Source organism: Mustela nivalis (genome assembly GCF_964662115.1).
Source record: "Mustela nivalis genome assembly, chromosome: 17".
Taxonomy (NCBI): Eukaryota; Metazoa; Chordata; class Mammalia; order Carnivora; family Mustelidae; genus Mustela; species Mustela nivalis.
Window position 1 is genome coordinate 56897399 of NC_139036.1, and position 19123 is coordinate 56916521.

Below are 19123 nucleotides of genomic sequence, written 5' to 3' on the forward strand. Positions count from 1 at the left end.
TATTTGGGCTGCTCCAGCCCCCCAACTCTCCTTAGAAGTGGGGTGGCACTTAACAGCAGTAGGAGCCCCAAAAGCTGTAAGGAATGCGGAGGAACAGTTCCCAAAGGGGAGGGGGACACAGACCCTGGTCCCAGAAATTACGGGAAAGGGAGGCTGGGTAGATTGAAAAACAAAGCTACAGACAGGAGGGGACTGCGACAGCCAGCCCACTTGATGGGGAGACTCTGAGGGGCTTGAAGCAGGGAAGTGCCCTTGTGAAATGTTTATTTCCAAAGACCCCTGGGGTTTAAATCCCAGCAAGTGGAACTCCTGTGACAGGCAGATTGCCTACCGCCTCTGTGGCCTGCTTTCTTCTGGGGAATGGAATGATGACCTTGTCTTCTCGGGATCTGCTGTGAGGTGTACGAGAGTCCATGAGGTTCGCGGGGTCATGATGGGGTGACCCCTCTGGTCAGGGTTAGGGCAAACGTGTTAGGGCTTGATGCACAGGATCTTGATGTGTATCATAAAAGAAACTAAGCTCATTATTCCTTGGGCTGGCAGTGGGTCCTCAGGCTGTAATGCACACAAAGTGGGTGCCAAGGAGGGAGAACCACCCACCCCAGAGGGCTGGACACACAACACTCACGCACACACAGCCTGCGGGACTGTGGTTTTCGAACCACCTGTTTGGAGGGACTTCCTGCGTGTTTTAGCCCGTTAGCTGAATTAACACACAAATGGACAAGTGACATGAAGTTTCCTGCCAAGAAACCAAGAATTGAAGACCATGGTAAGGACACAAGCGCCAAGAAATCAGAAGAAAATGGCAACACCAAGCAGCCCCAGGGTGCAGAGTCTCACGGCCACAGCGAGAACCCAGCAAATCAGACTGAAGAGAAGCCAACCACCGCCACACACGCGCATCTGAAAATACCCAGAGTCTGGAAACAGACTTACATCCATGTTCATTGAGAATGATCTTTGCCTTAAGAACTCTGTGCTATGAATTAAAAAAAATATATTAGATAGTGTTGGTGGCTTGCCTCTTTCGGTTCTAGAGAAACCTTCTCATTGGGAGTCGGGAGATCAGCAGTTTGTACAGATAGGCCTGCACAAGCTGAAGGGTTTGGCACAGTCTAGAAAGGGGATTATTATTACTTTTTAAAATTTTATTTATTTGACAGCGAGAGAGGAAACACAAGCAGGGGGAGTGGGAGAGGGAGAAGCAGGCTTCCCACTGAGCAGGGAGCCCGACACAGGGATCGATCCCAGAACACAGATCATGACCTGAGCCCAAGGTAGACACTTAACAGAGCCCCCCAGACCCCCTCAGAACGTGGATTCCTGGAAGCTGGGCTGGCATAGAGAGAGGCTGGCTGTCCCTGCCGTCTCCATCCAGGGAGGGGTGCTGGGAGCAGCCGGTGGAGATTCCAAGCAGTTGAGTTGACAGAACCTCTGGCAGACGGAGGTGAGAGCATGGCAGGGGTCACACCCCCGACTCCAAGGCCCTTGCCAACCTTCCACAGGCAGCTGGACACCTGGTCTGGAGACTCGGATCTGACGGTCTTCAGCAGGGACAGGTGGGAAACTTAGTGCTCACTTAGACTTGGAGCACACCTGACACTGACCCTGGTTTTGCCCGTGACCCACTGTGTGACCTTGGGTAGATGACATCACCCTGGTGCTTTAGTTTACTCATCTATAAAACAGGGCATAATAAAAGGGCCTCCCTCAGAGGGTGGTAGGAATTAAATGAGAGTCTGTAAAATCGCACAGCACCTTAACACCCAAGCAAAGGAGGTGAAAGTGACTGGGGCTGGTCACAGGGCCAGGAGGGAGGGAGGGAGGGAGGAGCAGATCGGGTTGGGGGGGAGCAAAGCGGGCGAAGGGTGGGTGGGGAAGGTAGAAGCCGGAGGCGAGGGTTGGGCTTGGTGGAAAGAGCTAGGCTTGGTGGAGAGGCAGGGAGGAGGTCTCCTCTCCCGCTGCTGTCCTTTGTCGGGTTCCTGGGAGGCTGCTGGAGGTCACACAGCCAGGAGGTGGGCTGGGGGAACCAAGGCTGGCTGGTTCCAAAACCGGTTCCCAGCAGAAGCTAGGTGGAGCAGAATAGCAGGTACCCAGGGTCCAGGGAGCTGGTTTTGCCGCCCAATTCCTCACTTACCGGCTGTGTGTCCTCAAGTCACTTATCCACTGAGCTGATTCCCCATCTGTAGGAGGAGATCATATCCCTTTCCTAGAGTTTGGGGAGATTTGAATGAAAGGCTGCTTGGGGAGGGACCTGAGGCTCGCCACCCCCACACGGTTGAGTGAGCTACAGCCCTGGCCTGGATCAACCCAGAGGGGAAGAGGGCCCCAAGAAGGCGAGAGACTGGAGAGGGGCGCAGAGCTCTCTGCCTGCCCAGGAGCTTGCTGGGTACGTTGCAACGACCCAGAGAAAGTCTGGTTTGCTGCTGGTGGCGGTCGCTCACACCTATGCTCAAGGGGGCCTTGGAGCCAGACTGCCTGGGTTGGCATCTCATTTCTGACCCTCCCTGGGACACTCAGCTGTGTGCTTCAGTCGTATCGGCTGTAAAATGGGAATCCTTAGGGCACCCGCCTCTTAAAGTGCTTTCAGGAAATAAATGACTCCATAGCGACGTGTTTAGAATGCTGCCTGGCATATCAGCCCTGAAATGTTAGCTGTTTATTGATACCGAGTCCAAGAGAGCTAAGGAAGGAGTGGGTGGCCCTCCAAGCCCCCAGGATGATGGTCCAGATCGGTTCTTCTTCTTCTTCTTCTTTTTTTTTTTTTTTTTTAAGATTTTATTTACTTATCTGACAGAGAGAGAGAGATCACAAGTAGGCGAGGTGAGGGGCTGCCTCCCGGCAGAGCAGGGACCCTTTGAGGCAGGGCTCCATCCCAGGACCCTGAGATCATGACTTGAGCTGAAGGCAGAGGCTTAACCCACTGAGCCACCCAGGCCCCCCCAGACAGGTTCTTTGAAGGAAGGCTCACCGCCTGCCCCCCTCCTGGGCAAGCAGTGAGATGGGAGCAAAGCATGCGGGTCCTCAGTGTGGCAGGGTGCCAGGCTGGCCTGGCTGGCAGCAACTCCCAGGCTGAATGGTTGGTTGCCCTGTCCCTGGCCTTTGTCCCATGCTGAAGCGTCTCCTCTTTCCTGGGCTGCCTCCCTTCCTTTGTTGGCTTAGGGGGTCAGGACCCACAGCCACCTGCATTATTAATGCTCATGGGGAAGGCTGGAGCCCCCGGGGGTGGGGGGGTAGAATGCCACTGTAGGCCATACCAGAGCAGAACCGGTGTGGGTGCTGGCAAGGGCTCAGGGCGCCAGGGGCTGCCAGATCTCCCAGGAGAGGACAGAGACGCCTGGAAGCCCCTCTTCACTGAACCCACCATGGGCAGGAGCAAGGGCAAAGAGCCCCAGCGCCAGGGCGGGCCCGGGAAGCGGGTCTCCGGGGAGGAGGAGTCCGGGTCGGCCAGCGCAGAGGACGCGCCCTGCCGGGAAGGCCGGCAGGGTCGCCTTAAGGCCCACAGGGCCGGACCAGTTTTGGAGCCCGCCACTTCGGTAAGCCACGGGACCCCTGGTGGCCGCCGGAAGTCCGACGCAGAGGGGACCGGCAGCTGCAAAGGGCCAGCGGCCAGGCCGCCACCGGAGCCCCAGGGGAGACCAGGCAGTGGGCGGTGTCGGGGACCCTGGTCTCAGCACCCGGACAGCCGTGGCGGGGGCCTGGAGGAAGAGAGTATCCCCGGAGAAGGGAGGACACGGGAGCTCTGCCGCCGCAGGAAGAGAGGAAAGAGGCGGAGACCCCCAGCTCGGCAGGGCTGCAGAGAGACCCGGAGCCTCGATGTGGACCCCTCCTCCGGTGGAGATGGGAGCAGCTCTTGCCTGGACAGCGAAGCCCGCGAGGCCCAGGAAAGCGACCGCCAGAGCGGTGGGGCCCGGGGACCGTGGCCAAAGCCGGAGGAAACGGACACGGGCTCTGGAGGCCCCCAGACTGGGTCAGAGCCAGCGCTGGAACCCGGCGAGCGCCCCAGCAGCGACGGTCGAAGCAGCGACGGCGGGGACAGCGCCGAGCCCCGGAGCGGGGAAGGGTCGTCGGGGGTGGGACCCCGGGGAGAGAGCGCGGATCCCGGGACAGGCACGGAGTCGAGCCTGCAAGGGGCCGGGCCTGGAGGGGGCCCACGGGCAGCCCCGGGAGCGGCGAGCCGAGCCCCTGAGGCCGAAGAGACGGAGCCGGGCAAAAAAGCCAAGGCCTCCAGCCCCCACGAGGACAGCGGCACGTGCGTCCCCCGGAGCTCGCCGGCTTCTCGGGTCCCCAGGCCGGCCCGGGACGCAAGGGACAGTGAGTTGAGGCCGAAGGCTGAGCCGCAAAGCGCCGAGCCTGGAAGAGCCGAGGCCTCGGGCGCTAGGACTCGGCGCCGCCAGGTCGGAAAAGCGGTGGGGAAGGTGCAAGTGGCGGCGGGCGAGAGCGAATCCGGGGCGGGCGGGGGAGACAGGCCCGGACACCCAGCGCCGCTGGCCGCGCTGGTGGCGCTACGCAGGCTCCGCGCGAAAACCCCGCCAGGCCCAGCGCCCCAGGCCGCGGCTCCGGCTCCTCGCCGCACCGGCCTCACGGAGAGGCTCCGCCGCGTGGTGCGCGCCCTGGGTCTCCTGCGCTGGCTGCGGCAGCGGCTGCGGCGGGCGGCGGGCGAGGGCCGAGGCACTGGGGCGCGGGCGGGCGAGGGCCGGGGGGCGGGGCCGCGGACGGGCGGGGGGCGGGGTCTCGGGCCGGGACTGCGGCGGCGTCTAGTGCTGCGCCTGGCCGGCGTAGCGGGACTATGGGGACGGCCCAGGGCTCCCCCTAGGGGCGACTCGAGCTCCCCACAGTTTTGGAAGAGCTCAGCTCCCGAAGACCCTTCTGTGGACGAGGACCCCACTCCGGATCCCAAGTTCGCGGTCGTGTTCCCCAGGATCCACAGGATTGGGAGGGCGTCGAGCACTCGGAGCTCAGAGGAAGGGTCCACGGACGCCCCGCCCGGGGAGGGGCATGTTCGGCCTTGTGCAGGAGCTTCGGGGGACAGTGAGGGGCGCGGGGCGAGTGGAGAGAGTGTAGCTGGGCCCCGCCGAGGCTCTCTCCTCGGCCGTGCTGCCCACCCCGAGCCCCCACTCGACGAGAGCGCCTCCAGCAGCGAAGCGGAGCCCGAGACCTTGGTGGCTCAGGCTCCCGTCCACTGGGCTCAGATCTCCGAACCCCGCGAGGACCCTGGGCTTGGCACTGAGGCGCTGCTGCCCCGACTCACCTTGGAGTCCCGCCTGCCATGGGAGAGAAGCCCAAGCCCCCGCAGGTCCCCGCGGGAGCGGTGGGAGCCAGAGGATGAGACCGAGGAGGCGCTGGAGAGGGACCTGGAGCTGAGTCTGGGGCTTGACCTGGAGGCACCACCTTTCCTGGCCGCTGACGGCAGGAACCTTGGGATAGGCCTGGAAGACACGGAGGACCTGGCTCGGCTGCGGTGAGCAGGGGGCAGTTCCAAATCTGTCGTGTCTGGGTCCCACACTTCCTCATATCCCTTATAAATTGTACCCTTAGAAGGGACTGTGCTTTTTACCAGAGGTCTGGCTGGAAGAGATGGGGGAGGGGTGAAAAGCAGGTGCCCCTGCCTGGGACTTGCTTCTCAGACTGGCACAAAGCTTCCCTCTGGTCAGTTACCCATGGAGTGCGTAACTCACTTAGCAGCCGGGCCCTGTGTTATGGTCAGGGCCCACAGAGGGGGCCTGATCTGCCCAAAGGACCGCTGTAGCCAGTGGCCGCTCTAACCCAGGACCTCCTTCTGCTCCTGATTCCCTGCTCCACTGTCCTGCCGTCGCCACAGACCAGTGTGTGACAGCTCCGTACTGCTGTGCCTTAAGAAGAGATTTCATCTGGGCCGAATCTACGTATGGGGGTACCTGGGGAGGGTTGGGGGGCTGGAGTCCCTGTCCTCTGGGATCAGAGGGCCCTCTGGCACTTCTAGAACTTCTTCCTTCTCCTCTGTGGGCTGGGTGCTTGAACCCTCCCTGGGGACCTGCAGAGTGGGTGGGGGCCGGGCTGGGGAGCACCAGAGCCCCACTCCATCCGTACCCCTGCTTCCTCCATGTTCTGACGAGAGCATCTGCTTCTTCCCCCAGACCTTTGGAGGGCCTCTTCTGCTCTCCCTGAACCCCCACCGGCCCCTGCCTCTCTTCTCAGCTGAGGTCCTGGCCAGCTACCACCCCAAGAGGGCCCCTAACACCACCCCGTACGTGACTTTGCCCCACCAACCCTGTGCTCACCAACACCCCTACCCCCAGGCGGCTGAGCCCCAACATGTCCCACTGCTGAGATTCTGGGGACTGAGGGCCCGCCTACCCCGAGGAGGGCGCAGATGCCCGTCTCTGGCAACCATCTCATTCGCTTCCTTCCCTCCTCCCTCAGACACATATTGGCCATCGCCGCATCAGCCTACGATCGCCTGTCTCGGAGCTCTGGGCAGGGCACATGCATTCTCCTCGGGTGAGTGATGGTGCCCCGCGGAACGCACAGGCCGCTCTGAGGGCTGGGAGGCAGGGGACCACGGGGTCCACATTTGAAGCTGCAGGTCTGGTTCACTGCTGGGCAGCTGTGCTGGGCTTGGTAAGGGCTATGGTCCTGGCTAAAGTTATCCACATGTCCCTTAAATGTGGCATCTCGGAGACTTCTTTCTCTTTGGTATCCATGCCCTGGGTCTGTCTCTCCACATTTCCGGGGTGCGGGGATGGGCGTGTATCACTTACGGGTGGGCATACCCCACTTCCTGGGTTCCATGGGGTGTCCTCTGTGCCCCTTCCTGGAGACCCTGTCAGCCCCTCCTGCCTGCAGTGGGCACAGTGGCTCAGGGAAGACAGAAGCTGCCAGAAAGATTGTGCAGTTCCTAAGCAGCCTGGAGCAGGAGCAGACAAGGGACCGAAGATGTCACGTGAGGAGCAGCGGGCCTTTTTCCAGGGATCCAAGGGGGACTGTCCTTCTCCTTTAGGCCAGGAGGATGGTCTCTGGGCCTCTGGCTTCTTCTTAGGGGCAGCCCCAGGCATCGCCTACCATGGGGCAGGGCGAGGTAGGGGTGGGACTCCCCCTCTCCATGGAGGAGCACAACCCCCAGGCACAAAGTGTCCTCGGCTCGGATGGCCAATCAGTGGATGCCACCGCCGTCCCCAGGGTCCTCAAATGCGTCTCCCCCACACAGCTGGATGGTGTCCTGCCTGTGCTCAGCAGCTTTGGCCACGCCAAGACAGTCCTCAATGCCAACGCCAGCCGCTTTGGCCAGGTCTTCTGCCTCTGCGTGCAGAAGTGAGTGGCAGGGGTCCTGGAGGGCACGGGGCCGGGGGTGGCACTCATGATCGGTTCCCTTGGCTGGGAACTGAGGTGCTGCCCTTGGGTCCAGCCCCTAGTGTGTCCCATTCTGAGCAGGTCCCCTAGGTTGCATGCATCCTGGACACTACCCCCGCCTCACTGTCCTGTGCCCACAGTGGGGTCATCGTGGGAGCCTCTGTGTCCCATTATCTGCTCGAGACCTCAAGGGTGGTGTTTCAGGTAAGACCCGCCCTGTGGCTCCCCTCTCCGTGGCTCCCAGCATGGGAAAGAGGGAGGAGCCGCTGTAAGGGGTTGTGGTCACTCAGCACCCCCAACCCTGCCTTTCCCAGGATTTGTTTTTGCTTCCCCTGAGGCACAGGACTGGACCACTGCTCCCCCTAAGCCGGTCCTTCTCCCCCAAGGCCCAGGCTGAGCGGAGCTTCCATGTTTTTTACGAGCTGCTGGCGGGGCTGGACCCTGCAGAACGGGAGAAGCTCTCCCTGCAGGGGCCAGAGACCTACTCCTACCTCAACCAGGTGGGGGCAGGCCCACTGGGCGCTGGGTGACTGGGCTTGCCCGGGGAAAGGTCTTGGCGTGGGGTGGGGGGCGTGCTAAGGAGCGGCCAGCATAGAGGGGAGCCCTGGGCCGCCGGGCCCTGTCCCCTCACCCCTGCTGCGCTCTGCAGGGCCAGGCCTGCTGTCTCCAGGGCAAGGATGATGCTCAGGACTTCGAAGGACTGCGGAAGGCCCTGCAGGTCCTGTGCCCCGAGGAGGTGACCGCCGCCTGGGCCGTGCTGGCCGCCGTCCTGCACCTGGGCAACATTTGCTTCTCGTCTTCAGAGGTGGGCTCCGGCTGCGGCCCGTGTGGGTGCTGGATCAGCAGTGGCTTGTTTGTATAATCAGGGCAGCAAGGATAGCAAACACCTGTAGGTAGATCACAAAGCCCGGGGCTGCCCCAGGGCCGCTGGAGAGCGGGCAGATGCCCGTCGTGTAGGTGAGAAAACAGGCTGGGATCGTCTCTGCCACCCCCCAAGAGGCAGACCTGCGCTAACGGAGCAGCTCGTGTGCACCCGGCACCGTGGGAGTCGCTTTCTGTATGTTTCCCGGTTGTTACGGGCGTTTCCCCTTTAATGAGACAGTGGAGGGGCGTCTGGGTGGCTCAGTCAGGGAAGCGTGTGGGATACGGTGGGTCCACAGCAGGCCTCTCCCCGCCCCCTCCCTTCTCTGTCCAGCGGGAGTCCCAGGAGGTGGCTGCCGTGTCCAGCTGGGCCGAGATCCACGCGGCAGCCCGGCTGCTGCTGGTGCCACCCGAGTGCCTGGAGGGGGCTGTCACCAGGAGGGTCACGGTGAGTGCTGGGCTCCTCAGGAGATGGGTCCCACTCCCCCACCCCCTCCACCTCCCCTACCCCCAGCCTCCCCCACCCCTGCAGGTTTGGAGTGGGCCCATGTAGGCCTCAGGCCTGTTCCACGTGTTCCTACCTCCTCTGCCCTGCAGGAGACCCCGTATGGCTGGGTCTGCAGGTCTCTGCCGGTGGAGAGCGCCGTTGATGCCAGGTGACCCTGGGGGCGGGAGGGAGCCGTGGCCAGGCCTGGCACTCACACACAGGCTTACCCAGCCTGCCCACAGGGACGCCCTGGCCAAGGCCCTGTATTCCCGGCTTTTCACCTGGCTTCTGGAGAGGAGCAATGCGCAGCTGGCGGCTCCTGGGGAGGGAGAGCACGTGGACACCATCACTGTCGTGGACGTCTACGGCTTTGAGGTTGGCCGGCCGGGGACAGGGTGCCCACTTCATCCTGATCATTTGTGGGGTCAGCGCTTCCTGAGGGGGGCGCTCGTGAGCCCTGGCCCGCCTATCCCTGAGTCGGCACAGGGACTGCAGCTGTAGCCTTTCTGCTCCGCTCTGTCCAGCCCCGACATTGCCTCTGGGGAGTTCTGTCCTGCTTGGCTTTGCAGAGTCTCACAGAAGCCTCTAAGATGGCAGAAGACAGAGGCCCTAGGATGGATCAGCCCACAGCCTCCCCTCCCAAGCCCCAAGAGGAGCAGGAAAAGGGACAGTCCCCCCGATGGCCTGAGTTTTCATAAGCTCTTCACCCCTTTCTAGAAGATCCCACCTTCTCAGGGCAGGGAGAAGAGGGCTAGAGCAAGAGAAGGTGGCCTCCACCCTGGTTCCTGGGTGGGCACTGTTCAGTGCCCCCTGCTCTTTCTTTTCCAGCATGCCCTTGGTGACTATGCCCTCTCGGGGGTGCGGGACTGTAGATGACTGTGGCAAGTGTGTGTTCTAGAGTGAGCCAAAGCTCTTTGTACAAAGGTGTATGGAGTGCGGGCTCTGCCCGAGTTTACAAGTAACATGCTGGGGGCCGCAGAGAAAGGAAACTGTAAACCCTACAGGAAGAATGCTGGAAGGCTTCTTGGAGGCAGCGGCCTGGAGCCCTGCTTATGAGGATGTGGGATTCCAATAGCCAGCAAGCTACTAGGTCAGAGGAACAGACACCTTCCAGACCACAGGATGGCTGTGACCGGAGGCCTGAAGGCTCACAGTGGCGCTGAGGCAGAGGGAGGGTGTGGGCTGAAGGGGGGCCTTCGGGACTGGACTCTGTCAGCCCCAGGGCACCACTCCTCCCTGAGTTCCAGGAGGGGAGTGTGCAGGCTCCCCCCCACCGCCCCGTGCCCCGCAACTGTGCAGGTGCCCATGTCCCTGCCTCTGTGCCCCCAGGCCCTGCGGGTGAACGGGCTGGAGCAGCTGTGCAATAACCTTGCCAGCGAACGGCTGCAGCTCTTCTCCAGCCGGCTGCTGTGGGCGCAGGAGGAGGTACGGCGCGCTGGCCCCGGGCGGGGGCCGGGGTCGCCCAGGCCTTCCAGACCAGGGGCCATCCTTGGTAATTGGAGGGTTCTGAACTGAGAGCTCTGCCCCAAAGCCCCCTGGCCCACCGTCTCAGCCCTCCTGGGCCTCATTTTACTCATCTGGACAATGGGAGGCCATCCCTGCTCCGGCTCCAGGGAGCTCCCCCACGCATGTGGGCGTGCTCTGTACCTGGCCCCGCGCTGGCTGTCCCCAGGAGGCCTGTCGGCGGGAGCTGCTGGCCTGGGTGCCCGTTCCCCAGCCTGTGTGGGACACCTGTCTGGACCTCCTCGTAGACCAGCCCCACAGCCTCCTGAGGCTCCTGGATGCCCAGACGTGGCTGCCCCAGGTGAGCCCCGAGCAGTGGGGGCCCTGGTGGCCAGTCCGGGGCCCATAGGGCCCCTGAGAGGAGCCACAGGTGATGGGGGCAGAAACCCTGCCCGTAGTCTCTCTGCACGGCCTGGGTTCAAATCCTGTCTCTGAGAGATCCTAACCTCTCTGGGGTTCCTCGGGTCCTTGCTGCAGAAGGGGCAGGGTGGTGGGGACAGCACAGGCTCATGGAGGGCTGGCGGGGTCCCTTGGCCTCCAGCTAGTAGGGAGCAAGCCCCCATTCCACAAATACTTCCTGATCATCCTGGAGGGATGCACGGTCCGGGCTGGGGCACTTCGTGCTCAAAGGCCTGAGGGAAGCCCGTCCCTCTTACCAGGCCACAGACCACACCTTCCTTCAGAAGTGTCATTACCACCACGGCAGTCACCCCTGCTACTCCAAGCCCCAGCTGCCCCTTCCTATCTTCACCGTGAGGCATTGCGCTGGGACTGTCACCTACCAGGTATCAGGGTAAATCAGGGAGAGACTCCTGGGTGAATCGGTGAGGGTGATGTGGCGGGGGGGGGGGCGGGGGGGGCCTCACCAGAGCTGACTCACCTGACAGCTAAGAGGAGTAAGTAAAGAGAGGCCCCTCCCAGGGCTTGACCATACGTTTCTACCTACGCCCTTGGCCCTGCACAGTCCCCAGTATGATTTATTGCGTTCTGGCCGAGCACAAGCCTCAAGACCAGCAGGGGTGGGGCATACTCGTGGGACTTGACTCTGTAACCTCCGGGTGTCTGCTTCTCCTCCTGAGGCTTCGTTTTCCCATCTGTAAAATGGGAATGGGAATCTGTCCTATGACACTGTTGTGAGGATTAAATGCGGTAATGGGGAAGTGGTCAGGCAGGTGCCTGGCACATTGTAGGTGCTCACTGAAGAGACTTTCCTTTCCCCGTTCAGAGTTTCAGGGGTGACAGCACACCCGGGAGGTTAACTGCTGAGGGGTGGGGTAAAGGGTAAAGGGTAGGACCATATGGCTCGTTTGAGGTAGAGCAAGTCCAGTACGGCTTCTTGGAGAAGGTGACCCATTTCGGTACACAGATCAGTTATACCTCTGCTCCGCCCTCAGAAAACTCTAATCACATCTTTTAAAAGCCGCACACATAAGGAGTCTGAGTAAAGAAAACCACAAAACTATCTGGAAGCTCACAAAGGAAATCTTTTTTAAGACTTTTATTTATTTGAGAGAGAGAGAGAGAGCATGAGCTGGGGGAGGGCCAGCAGGAGAGAAGCAGGCTCCCCACTGAGCAAGGAACCCATTGCAGGGCTTGATCCCAGGACCCTGAGATCATGACCTGAGCTGAAGGCGGATGCTTAACCCACTGAGCCACCCAAAAACTTTTTTTTAGAGTCATCTCTACACCCAACATGGGGCTGGCACTCATGACCCTGAGATCTAGAGTCACACGTGTTTGCCTAAGCCAGCCAGGCGCCCCACAAAAGTTGCCATTTTGATGAAATCCAGTCTATTTTTTTTTTTTTCGGTTGCCCACGCTTTTGGTATCCTATTCAGGAAACTGGTGCCCAGTCCAATGTCACGAAGCTTTCTTCCTACGTTTTCTTCTAAGAGTTTTAGAGATCCAGGCCTTAAATTTAGGTCTTTGATCCATTCATTTTGGGTTAATTTTTATATCTGATGTAAGATAAGAGTCCAACTTCATTCATTTGCATGGGGATTTCCAGTTTTCCCCAGAGCCGTTAGTTGAATACCTTAGTTGAAGGACAAAGGTGGCCCTTTATTTAGCCCAGTGGGGAGAGGCTGGATTATGTGACAAGGGACCCGCCCCCAGCCCAGCCTTCTCTCTTTGGCTTCCCCTCCACTCCCCACATTGTCTCTTGCAGGTTCACAAGTTTGTAAACAGAAACCGGGATCATCTTGACCCTGCCGCGGTGGCGATGCTTGCCCAGAGCCAGCTCCAGGTGCCCCTGCCAGCCCTCTCGGAGCCCCCACCCCTCCACACTGTGTCCCCCCACCTTCTGCCCTGGATGCTCTTGCCCCAGGGGGTAGCCCCTGCACCTTGGACTATGGGCTGAGCCTTCCGGGGTCTGGATGCTGTGGACTGACCCACCCTAGCTCCCCCGGGTTGGGGATGCAGGCCGGGCTGTGGACAGGCTTGGGAAGCAAGCCAGCTCGGCCTCCTCTCGTCCCACAGCTGGTGGGCAGCCTGTTCCGGGAAGCAGAGTCCCAGTCCACGGCCGGGCCGGGCAAGCCCACGCTGGCCTCTCGCTTCCAGCATTCCCTGGAGGACCTCCTAGCCCGGCTGGGCAGGTGAGACAGTCCCGCCCATACGAGACCCCAGGGACTCGGGGGCTGCTCTGTGCCCACATGACCCACCCCCCCTTCCTCCGTCAGGAGCCATGTCTATTTCATTCAGTGCCTCAACTCCAACCCGGGAAAGGTGAGCTTCGCTCCCCGCTCCCCCCCCCTGCACCTGGCCCCAGAGCCTTCCCATCCACCTGTCCTGCCCTGCTCAGCAGCTCCCCCTGGCCCCCCACAGCTTCTCACTGGCTCTGTTCCATGGCCACAGCTTCCGGGCCTCTTTGATGTGGGACACGTGGCAGAGCAGCTGCACCAGGCGGGCATCCTGGAGGCAGTACGTACCCGCAGTGCCAACTTCCCCGTACGCCTGCGCTTCCAGGCCTTCCTGGCCAGGTAGGGTCCCAGGATGGAGGACAGCCAAGGGCCCGGACACAGGATCCATAAGGAGTGGCTGGCAGACCTGGGCTTCCTTCAGGGTGGAAGTGGACGCTCTTTCCTTGGGGCCCTGAGCCTGGCCTCCCCCTGCCTCTTCTCACTGCCCTCCCCTCCCTCTGTCCCTCTGACCTTCCGGATTGGTGACCCCCTCCCTGCCCACGCCTCCCCCTGCCCCTCCGCCATTCAGCAAAGCTCAGCTGGGGTCTGGCACATAGTAGGTGCGTTGCAAATCGTTGAATGACTCAGGGGCTGGGGGGTCGGACAAGCGTTGGGGGAGGTCCTCGCTGTGCTTGTTCTGACCTCAGTTTCCCCCTCCTCGGGCCAGGTTCCGGGCTCTGGAGACGGAGGCGCAGGGAGAGTCCTCTGACCGGGAGAGGTGTGGCGCCATCCTGAGTCAGGTGCTGGGGGCCGAGTCACCCCTCTGTCACCTGGGAGCCACCCAGGTGTGTGTGTGTGTGTGTGTGTGTGTGCGCGCGCGCGCGTGTGTGCATGTCCATGGCTGGAAAGGAGCATTCCAGAACAAACTCAGGAATAGGTAGCCCTTCTGGGTGGTGAGGCGTTGGAGTGGGCCTGGGCGGCAGGTGTCCCGGGCTCCCCACAAGAATCATTGTGCTGCTGGAAGGAAGCAGGCCAAGGCCTCAGGACAAGAGCAGGACAGGCCTCAGGACCCCCAGCCCGGGCACCCTCCCCTCTGCCCCCAGGTTCTGCTGCGGGAGCCAGGCTGGCAGCAGCTGGAGCAGCACCGGGCCCAGCGACGCTCCCAGGCCCTGCTCGCCCTGCACAGCAGCCTGCGCACCTGCATCTCCCGTCAGCGCCTCAGTCGCGTCCTCCTGCCGCGGATGCAGGCTCGCGTGCGAGGGCTCCAGGCCAGGTCTGCAGGGGTGGGCGAGACGGGGCGCCTCCTGCAGGTGGTGGGGCAGAGTATGGGAGGGGTGGGGCCTCAAGAAAATCTACCTGCCCTGGGGCCCTCCTGTCAGCATCCCCTTGCAGCCTCTGCTTGAATACACTGAGTGACAAGAAGCTCACTACCTGATCGGCCACCAGAACCTGCAGTCTTGACTCCTTGAATGTTTTCTAGTCTGTTCTCCACTCTGCCCCGAGAATGATCTTTTAAAAGCGTGAATCAGTCTGTGTGAGACCCTGCCTATCTCTCCAGCCTCTAGGCCAGAATTTTTGGACTCCAGGCCCTTTGGACTTCTTGGTCCTGAGGACTGGCCTCCCTGTTCTCACATAATGAACTCCCATTCTTTACAGCTTGATGGGAAAGTCTGTGCTTGTTGAACAGGAGCTGCTGGTTGACCTTCTCCATTACCCTGGGCCCAGCTGGTGACCCCCAGGGATGCAGGGAGAGATGGTGCCTCCCAGGCACACTAGGGGGCGGTGATCAGGTGTGACAGTGAACCTGTCACCAGTCACCCCCAAGGTAGCAGTAAAGTGCTGAGAACAAAGTGAGGGCAGTGCCCTGGACCCCAGGGGAGACTTCGAAGACCGCACCCCCACCGCCACTCTCTTTCCAAAATGTCATCACCAGCTGACCCTTGAACCCTCACACAGTCCTCCCCATCTCGCCTTTCCTCCAGCCCCCAGGAACCTCCCATCCACTTTCTGTCCCAACCGACTGGCCTATTCCGGATGGCCGAAGTGCGTTGACTCATGCAGTGTTTCCGTTCCCGTCTGGCTCACTGCGCCAAGTGGAACGTTCGCGAGGTTCGTCTGCGTGGTAGCAGGTGGCCAGGCTTCGCTCCTCCTGGCCCCTGGGCGTGCAGACCGCTCCCGTCAGCGGTCACTAGGACCGCTTCTACTTTCTGGTGTTCGTGAGTGAGGCTGATGGGAACACGAGCGTGCCAGTGTCTGCTTAAGTCTCTGCTTCCGGCTCTTCGGGGTCTTTACCTAGGAATGGAGTTGCGGGGTCATATGGTGATTCTGTGTTTGGTGTTTTAAGGGGTTACGCTCCTGAGAGTGTGTTTCAGGGTTCCGATTTCTCTATAACTTTGCTGGTACGTATTTTCCACTTAAAAAAAAAAATTCATTTATGACAGAGAGAAAGAGAGCATCAGCAGAGGGAGAGGGAGAGAGGGAAGCAGAGCCCCCGCTAAGCAGGAGGCCCCATGCACGGCTCGATCCCAGGACCCTGAGATCAGATCCTGAGCCGAAGGTAGATGCGAACCCACTGAGCCACCCTGGCGTCTCTATTTTCCACTTTTTGACCCTGGCCATCCTCGTGGGCACGAAGCAGTACCGCATGGCGGCTTTGATTTGCATCTCTCTGATGGCTAACGAGGTTGAGTGTCTTCTCATGTTTCTTGGCTCGTTGTGGATCATCGTGGAGAAATGTCCAGTCGAGTCCTCGGTCTATTTTTTCTTCATATAGCTTGTCTTGTTGTTGGGCTGTGGGAGTTCCTTCTACATCCTAGATATCAAACTTTTTTTTTAAGATTTTATTTATTTATTTGACAGCCAGAGATCACAAGTATGCAGAGAGGTGGGCAGCAGGAGGGAGTGGGAATGCAGGCTCCCCGCTGAGCAGAGAGTCTGATGCGGGGCTCCATCCCAGGACCCCAAGACCATGACCAAAGCCAAAGACAGAGGCTTTAACCCACCGAAGCACCCCGAAACTCTTATCAAATATGTGATTTGCAAGAATTCTCCTGTTCCATGTGTTGTCTTGTGATGCTCTTTGTGGTGTCTTTTAACAAAATATGTACATTTATAATTATTTTTTTAAGTAAACTCTAACCCCAACTTGAGGCTTGAACTCCTGACCCTGAGATGCTCTACCCACTGAGCCAGCTGATCGCCTCAAAGCTGAACATTGATTTTTTCATTTTAATCCTGCCCACAACTCCTTTACTGAGGAGCATTGTCTTCTCTCTGGACAATTCTCAAAGACCTGATTGCTTCCGTGATCTCTTATTAGATTTCCAGTGATAGCACTTGTTTCATTTTTTTAGAAATTCCACTTCTTGAGTAAAAATAGGTGAGACTCTTCTCAACATGTGGGTTGATTGATTTCATCTTGTGGTGGGGCAGGGGTTACGCAGATCCTGACTGTGCAGATGAGGACGATGAAACTGAGAGGCCGAGGGACTTACCCACGACCACACTGACCGGAGTGGGGCGGGGGAGTGAGGCCAGCGGGCGGCTCTGCTGCCCGAGACCGTCATCCCCGGAGCCGAACACCTTCTCAATGTCCTAGTTCTTTCAAGGTGTCCTGTCCTTCCGCCGTGGCTTCTACTAAGCACCCAGGACCCCGTCGGCCCGGGGTCCGTGCACTTGTGTCTCAGCTTGGAGGGTTCAGGTACCGGGTCTGGGCTTGAGCTCCTCCCCAACCCCCTTCCCGGCCTCCAGGAAGCGGTACCTCCGACGGCGGGCGGCTCTGGGACAGCTGAGCACCGTCCTGCTGGTGGCCCGGCCCCTGCTCCGGAGGCGACAGAGATTGCAGGTGAGTGTCTGGGAGGGGTCTGCCGCCCCCCCCGCCGCTCGGGGCAGAGGAGTCAGGCAGCCTTGCTGGCGTCCAGGAGTCCGGGCCCGAGCGCACGAGGACCGGGGCTCAAAGACCACGGCCGCCCCAGCTCTTCCCACTAACCCACTGCCAGGCCAGGGGAGGCTGGGGCCTTGGGAGGTCACTTCCATCATCCCTGTGCCCCCACCCAGAGTCTGACTGTCCCCTGCCTGTCTGGGGTGTCCTCCCTTCATCCCCTCCAGAACTTCTCAGGGCTGGGCTGCTTCCCGCTTTGGCCTGATGACACCAGCATGAGGGCCATAAAGCAGCTCAAAGGTCAGTGCCCACGCACGGCTCCCCTCTTCGGCCCCTCCCTGGCTGGACTTTGTCCTCTGGGACCATTTCTTCCTGCCTCCTCCCCAGCGCCCTGGCAGATGGGTAGTGGCTGGTGAGGGCTCCGAAGAGCTGGCGACAGGCAGCCGGCCCCTCTGGGTCTGGGCTAGTTTCTCAACTCGGGGCCAGAGGGGGCCGCCGGACCGCTGAGGCAGGGAGTTGCCAGGAGGCTCCCAGAGACCTCCTCACCGGGGCACCAGCTCCCCCTGCATCTCTTCCAGCAGCTTGGGCATCGGCGAGGCCAACACAGCGGCCCGGCCTCCAGGACAGCACCAGGCATGGTAGGTGGTCTGGAAGCTCCAGGGCGTCCGCTGGGTGATGAGCCTCCTGGGACCGGCACGGCTTGTGGAAGAGTGTGGGGTCACCAGTGTGCATCCCTGGAGTCCTCCAAGAAGAGGCCTGGGCCACCCTTGGTCTCCCTCTGAGGGCTCTTGGGGTCCTATTTGTGTCCAGGATCAGAATCCTTGGTCTTTGGAGAAGTTTATGGTCCCGGGGGTGAGGAGGGACACTGGGTCCCTGTCCCCCTCCTTTAGTCCTTGGCCGATCATTCCTCTCTGCTAGGAGCTGGGGCGCTTGGAGATCCCGGCTGAGGTGGCCGTCTTGCTGAAGACCGCAGAAGGTGAGTTTTGGTTCGTGTCCCTCTTACACGACCCCTCCCTCCCTCCCGTCTCTCTGCTGTGGTCCCTCCCGGTGATGCTCTGGGCTCCCCTGAGCTCCCACCGCCCGGGGACTGGGGGCGGATGATGAGAGGCGGGGGCGGTCCATCGCCAGCCTCCTTACCTCGGCCTTTCTGGGCTGCCTCTGGGTGCTACCCCCAGGCCATCACCATGCCTTGGATGGGAGCATCACCGAGTCCATGCCCCCTGAAGTTCCTGCCCGGACCAGCCTGAGCCTCCCGCCCGACATCGACCAGTTCCCATTCTCCAGCTTCATCTCCACTAACTTTCAGGTGGGCCCCCAGACCATGGCTCTTCCTGGCAGATTTCCGTGGCTCCCCCTGGACATGAGCCCTGCCGGGCAAAAGCTATACCTGTGCCCTCTTCCCACTGCACCCATCCTCTCCCATCATGGGAGCGACGGGTGCAGCACCCCCGTTGGGAGAATACCCATTAAAGCGAAACATCTCGCTCTCGGGAGTAACTTAGCTCCGTGAGGCCGCACCTGTGTTACACCTGTGGCTCGTCCTGCCGTTGAAGTCGTGTCTTTAGAGTGTGTGTAACAATAAGGCAAATGTCCAGGCTGCCGTGTTGGGTACAAAAGCAGGATTCCAAACCGGACAACAGAGTATGATCCCGGCTTTGTTAAAAGCAACAATAGGTGTGGGAGGGCGATGGATGTATCTGCATAGAAAGCAAGACTGGAGGGGCCCCGGGTGGCTCAGTTGATTAATCGTCTGCCTGCGTTTGGCTCAGGTCATGATTCCAGGGTCGTGGGATGGAGCCCTGCATTGGGCTCCCTGCTCAGCGGGGAGCCTGCTTCTCCCTCTCCCTCTTCCTGCCACTCCCCCTGCTCATGCGCAGGCGTGCGCGCTCGCACTCTGTCTCTCTCTCTCTCTCTGTCAAATGAATAAATAAAATCTTTAAAAAGGAAAAAAAAGGGGCGCCTGGGTGGCTCAGTGGGTTTAGCCGCTGCCTTCGGCTCAGGTCATGATCTCAGGGTCCTGGGATCGAGTCCCACATCGGGCTCTCTGCTCAGCAGGGAGCCTGCTTCCCTTCTTCTCTCTCTCTGCCTGCCTCTCTGCCTACTTGTGATCTCTCTCTCTCTGTCAAATAAATAAATAAATAAATCTTAAAAAAAAAAAAAAAGGAAAACAAAAAAGCAAGACTGGGAAGAGAGGCTAAAATGTCAACTGTGGTCATGACTGGCAGGAAAATAGTAATGGATTTTTAAATTCTTTATTCTTTTCCATGTTTTCTGAGTTTTCTATATGCATGGACATCAATTTTCTAATCAGGAGGAGCCACGGAGATGTGTCCCTAAGGTGGTTTTCCTCGCCAGCCCCTTTCCGTCTCCCAGGGCGCGGGCTCCTCTGGGCTCCGCTGGGGCCTCTCCCGCAGGTTGGCACAAACCGGCCAGACTGGCATG

General features: G+C 60.2%; 1 protein-coding gene and 1 long non-coding RNA gene across 3 annotated transcripts in view; one reads left to right on the forward strand and one right to left on the reverse strand.

The window, feature by feature from the left end:
- Positions 1-1462: 1462 nt before the first annotated feature.
- On the reverse strand, positions 1463-5339 carry LOC309850830. Its single transcript, XR_014304456.1, has 3 exons — positions 5255-5339; positions 2141-2186; positions 1463-1547 (listed from the first exon to the last, which is right to left on the reverse strand). It is a non-coding gene; the product is annotated as an uncharacterized lncRNA (long non-coding RNA).
- Positions 3139-19123, forward strand: part of MYO15B (myosin XVB) — a 29081-nt gene continuing 13096 nt past the window's right edge. Inside the window, exons 1-25 of one of the 2 annotated variants that reach the window (XM_082705134.1) lie at positions 3139-5464; positions 5825-5888; positions 6120-6229; positions 6406-6483; positions 6829-6925; positions 7190-7293; positions 7473-7536; positions 7719-7832; positions 7982-8137; positions 8528-8641; positions 8791-8849; positions 8923-9055; positions 10010-10105; positions 10353-10484; positions 10843-10968; positions 12351-12428; positions 12662-12777; positions 12862-12907; positions 13037-13161; positions 13529-13646; positions 13905-14074; positions 16552-16645; positions 17260-17319; positions 17600-17657; positions 17857-17987. In XM_082705134.1, coding sequence (XP_082561260.1) covers positions 3198-5464; positions 5825-5888; positions 6120-6229; positions 6406-6483; positions 6829-6925; positions 7190-7293; positions 7473-7536; positions 7719-7832; positions 7982-8137; positions 8528-8641; positions 8791-8849; positions 8923-9055; positions 10010-10105; positions 10353-10484; positions 10843-10968; positions 12351-12428; positions 12662-12777; positions 12862-12907; positions 13037-13161; positions 13529-13646; positions 13905-14074; positions 16552-16645; positions 17260-17319; positions 17600-17657; positions 17857-17987 — 4710 coding nt within the window. In that variant the 5' untranslated portion in view covers positions 3139-3197. The remainder of the gene's footprint in view (positions 5465-5824; positions 5889-6119; positions 6230-6405; positions 6484-6828; positions 6926-7189; positions 7294-7472; positions 7537-7718; positions 7833-7981; positions 8138-8527; positions 8642-8790; positions 8850-8922; positions 9056-10009; positions 10106-10352; positions 10485-10842; positions 10969-12350; positions 12429-12661; positions 12778-12861; positions 12908-13036; positions 13162-13528; positions 13647-13904; positions 14075-16551; positions 16646-17259; positions 17320-17599; positions 17658-17856; positions 17988-19123) is intronic. The other variant, XM_082705135.1, reaches the window with a different exon arrangement.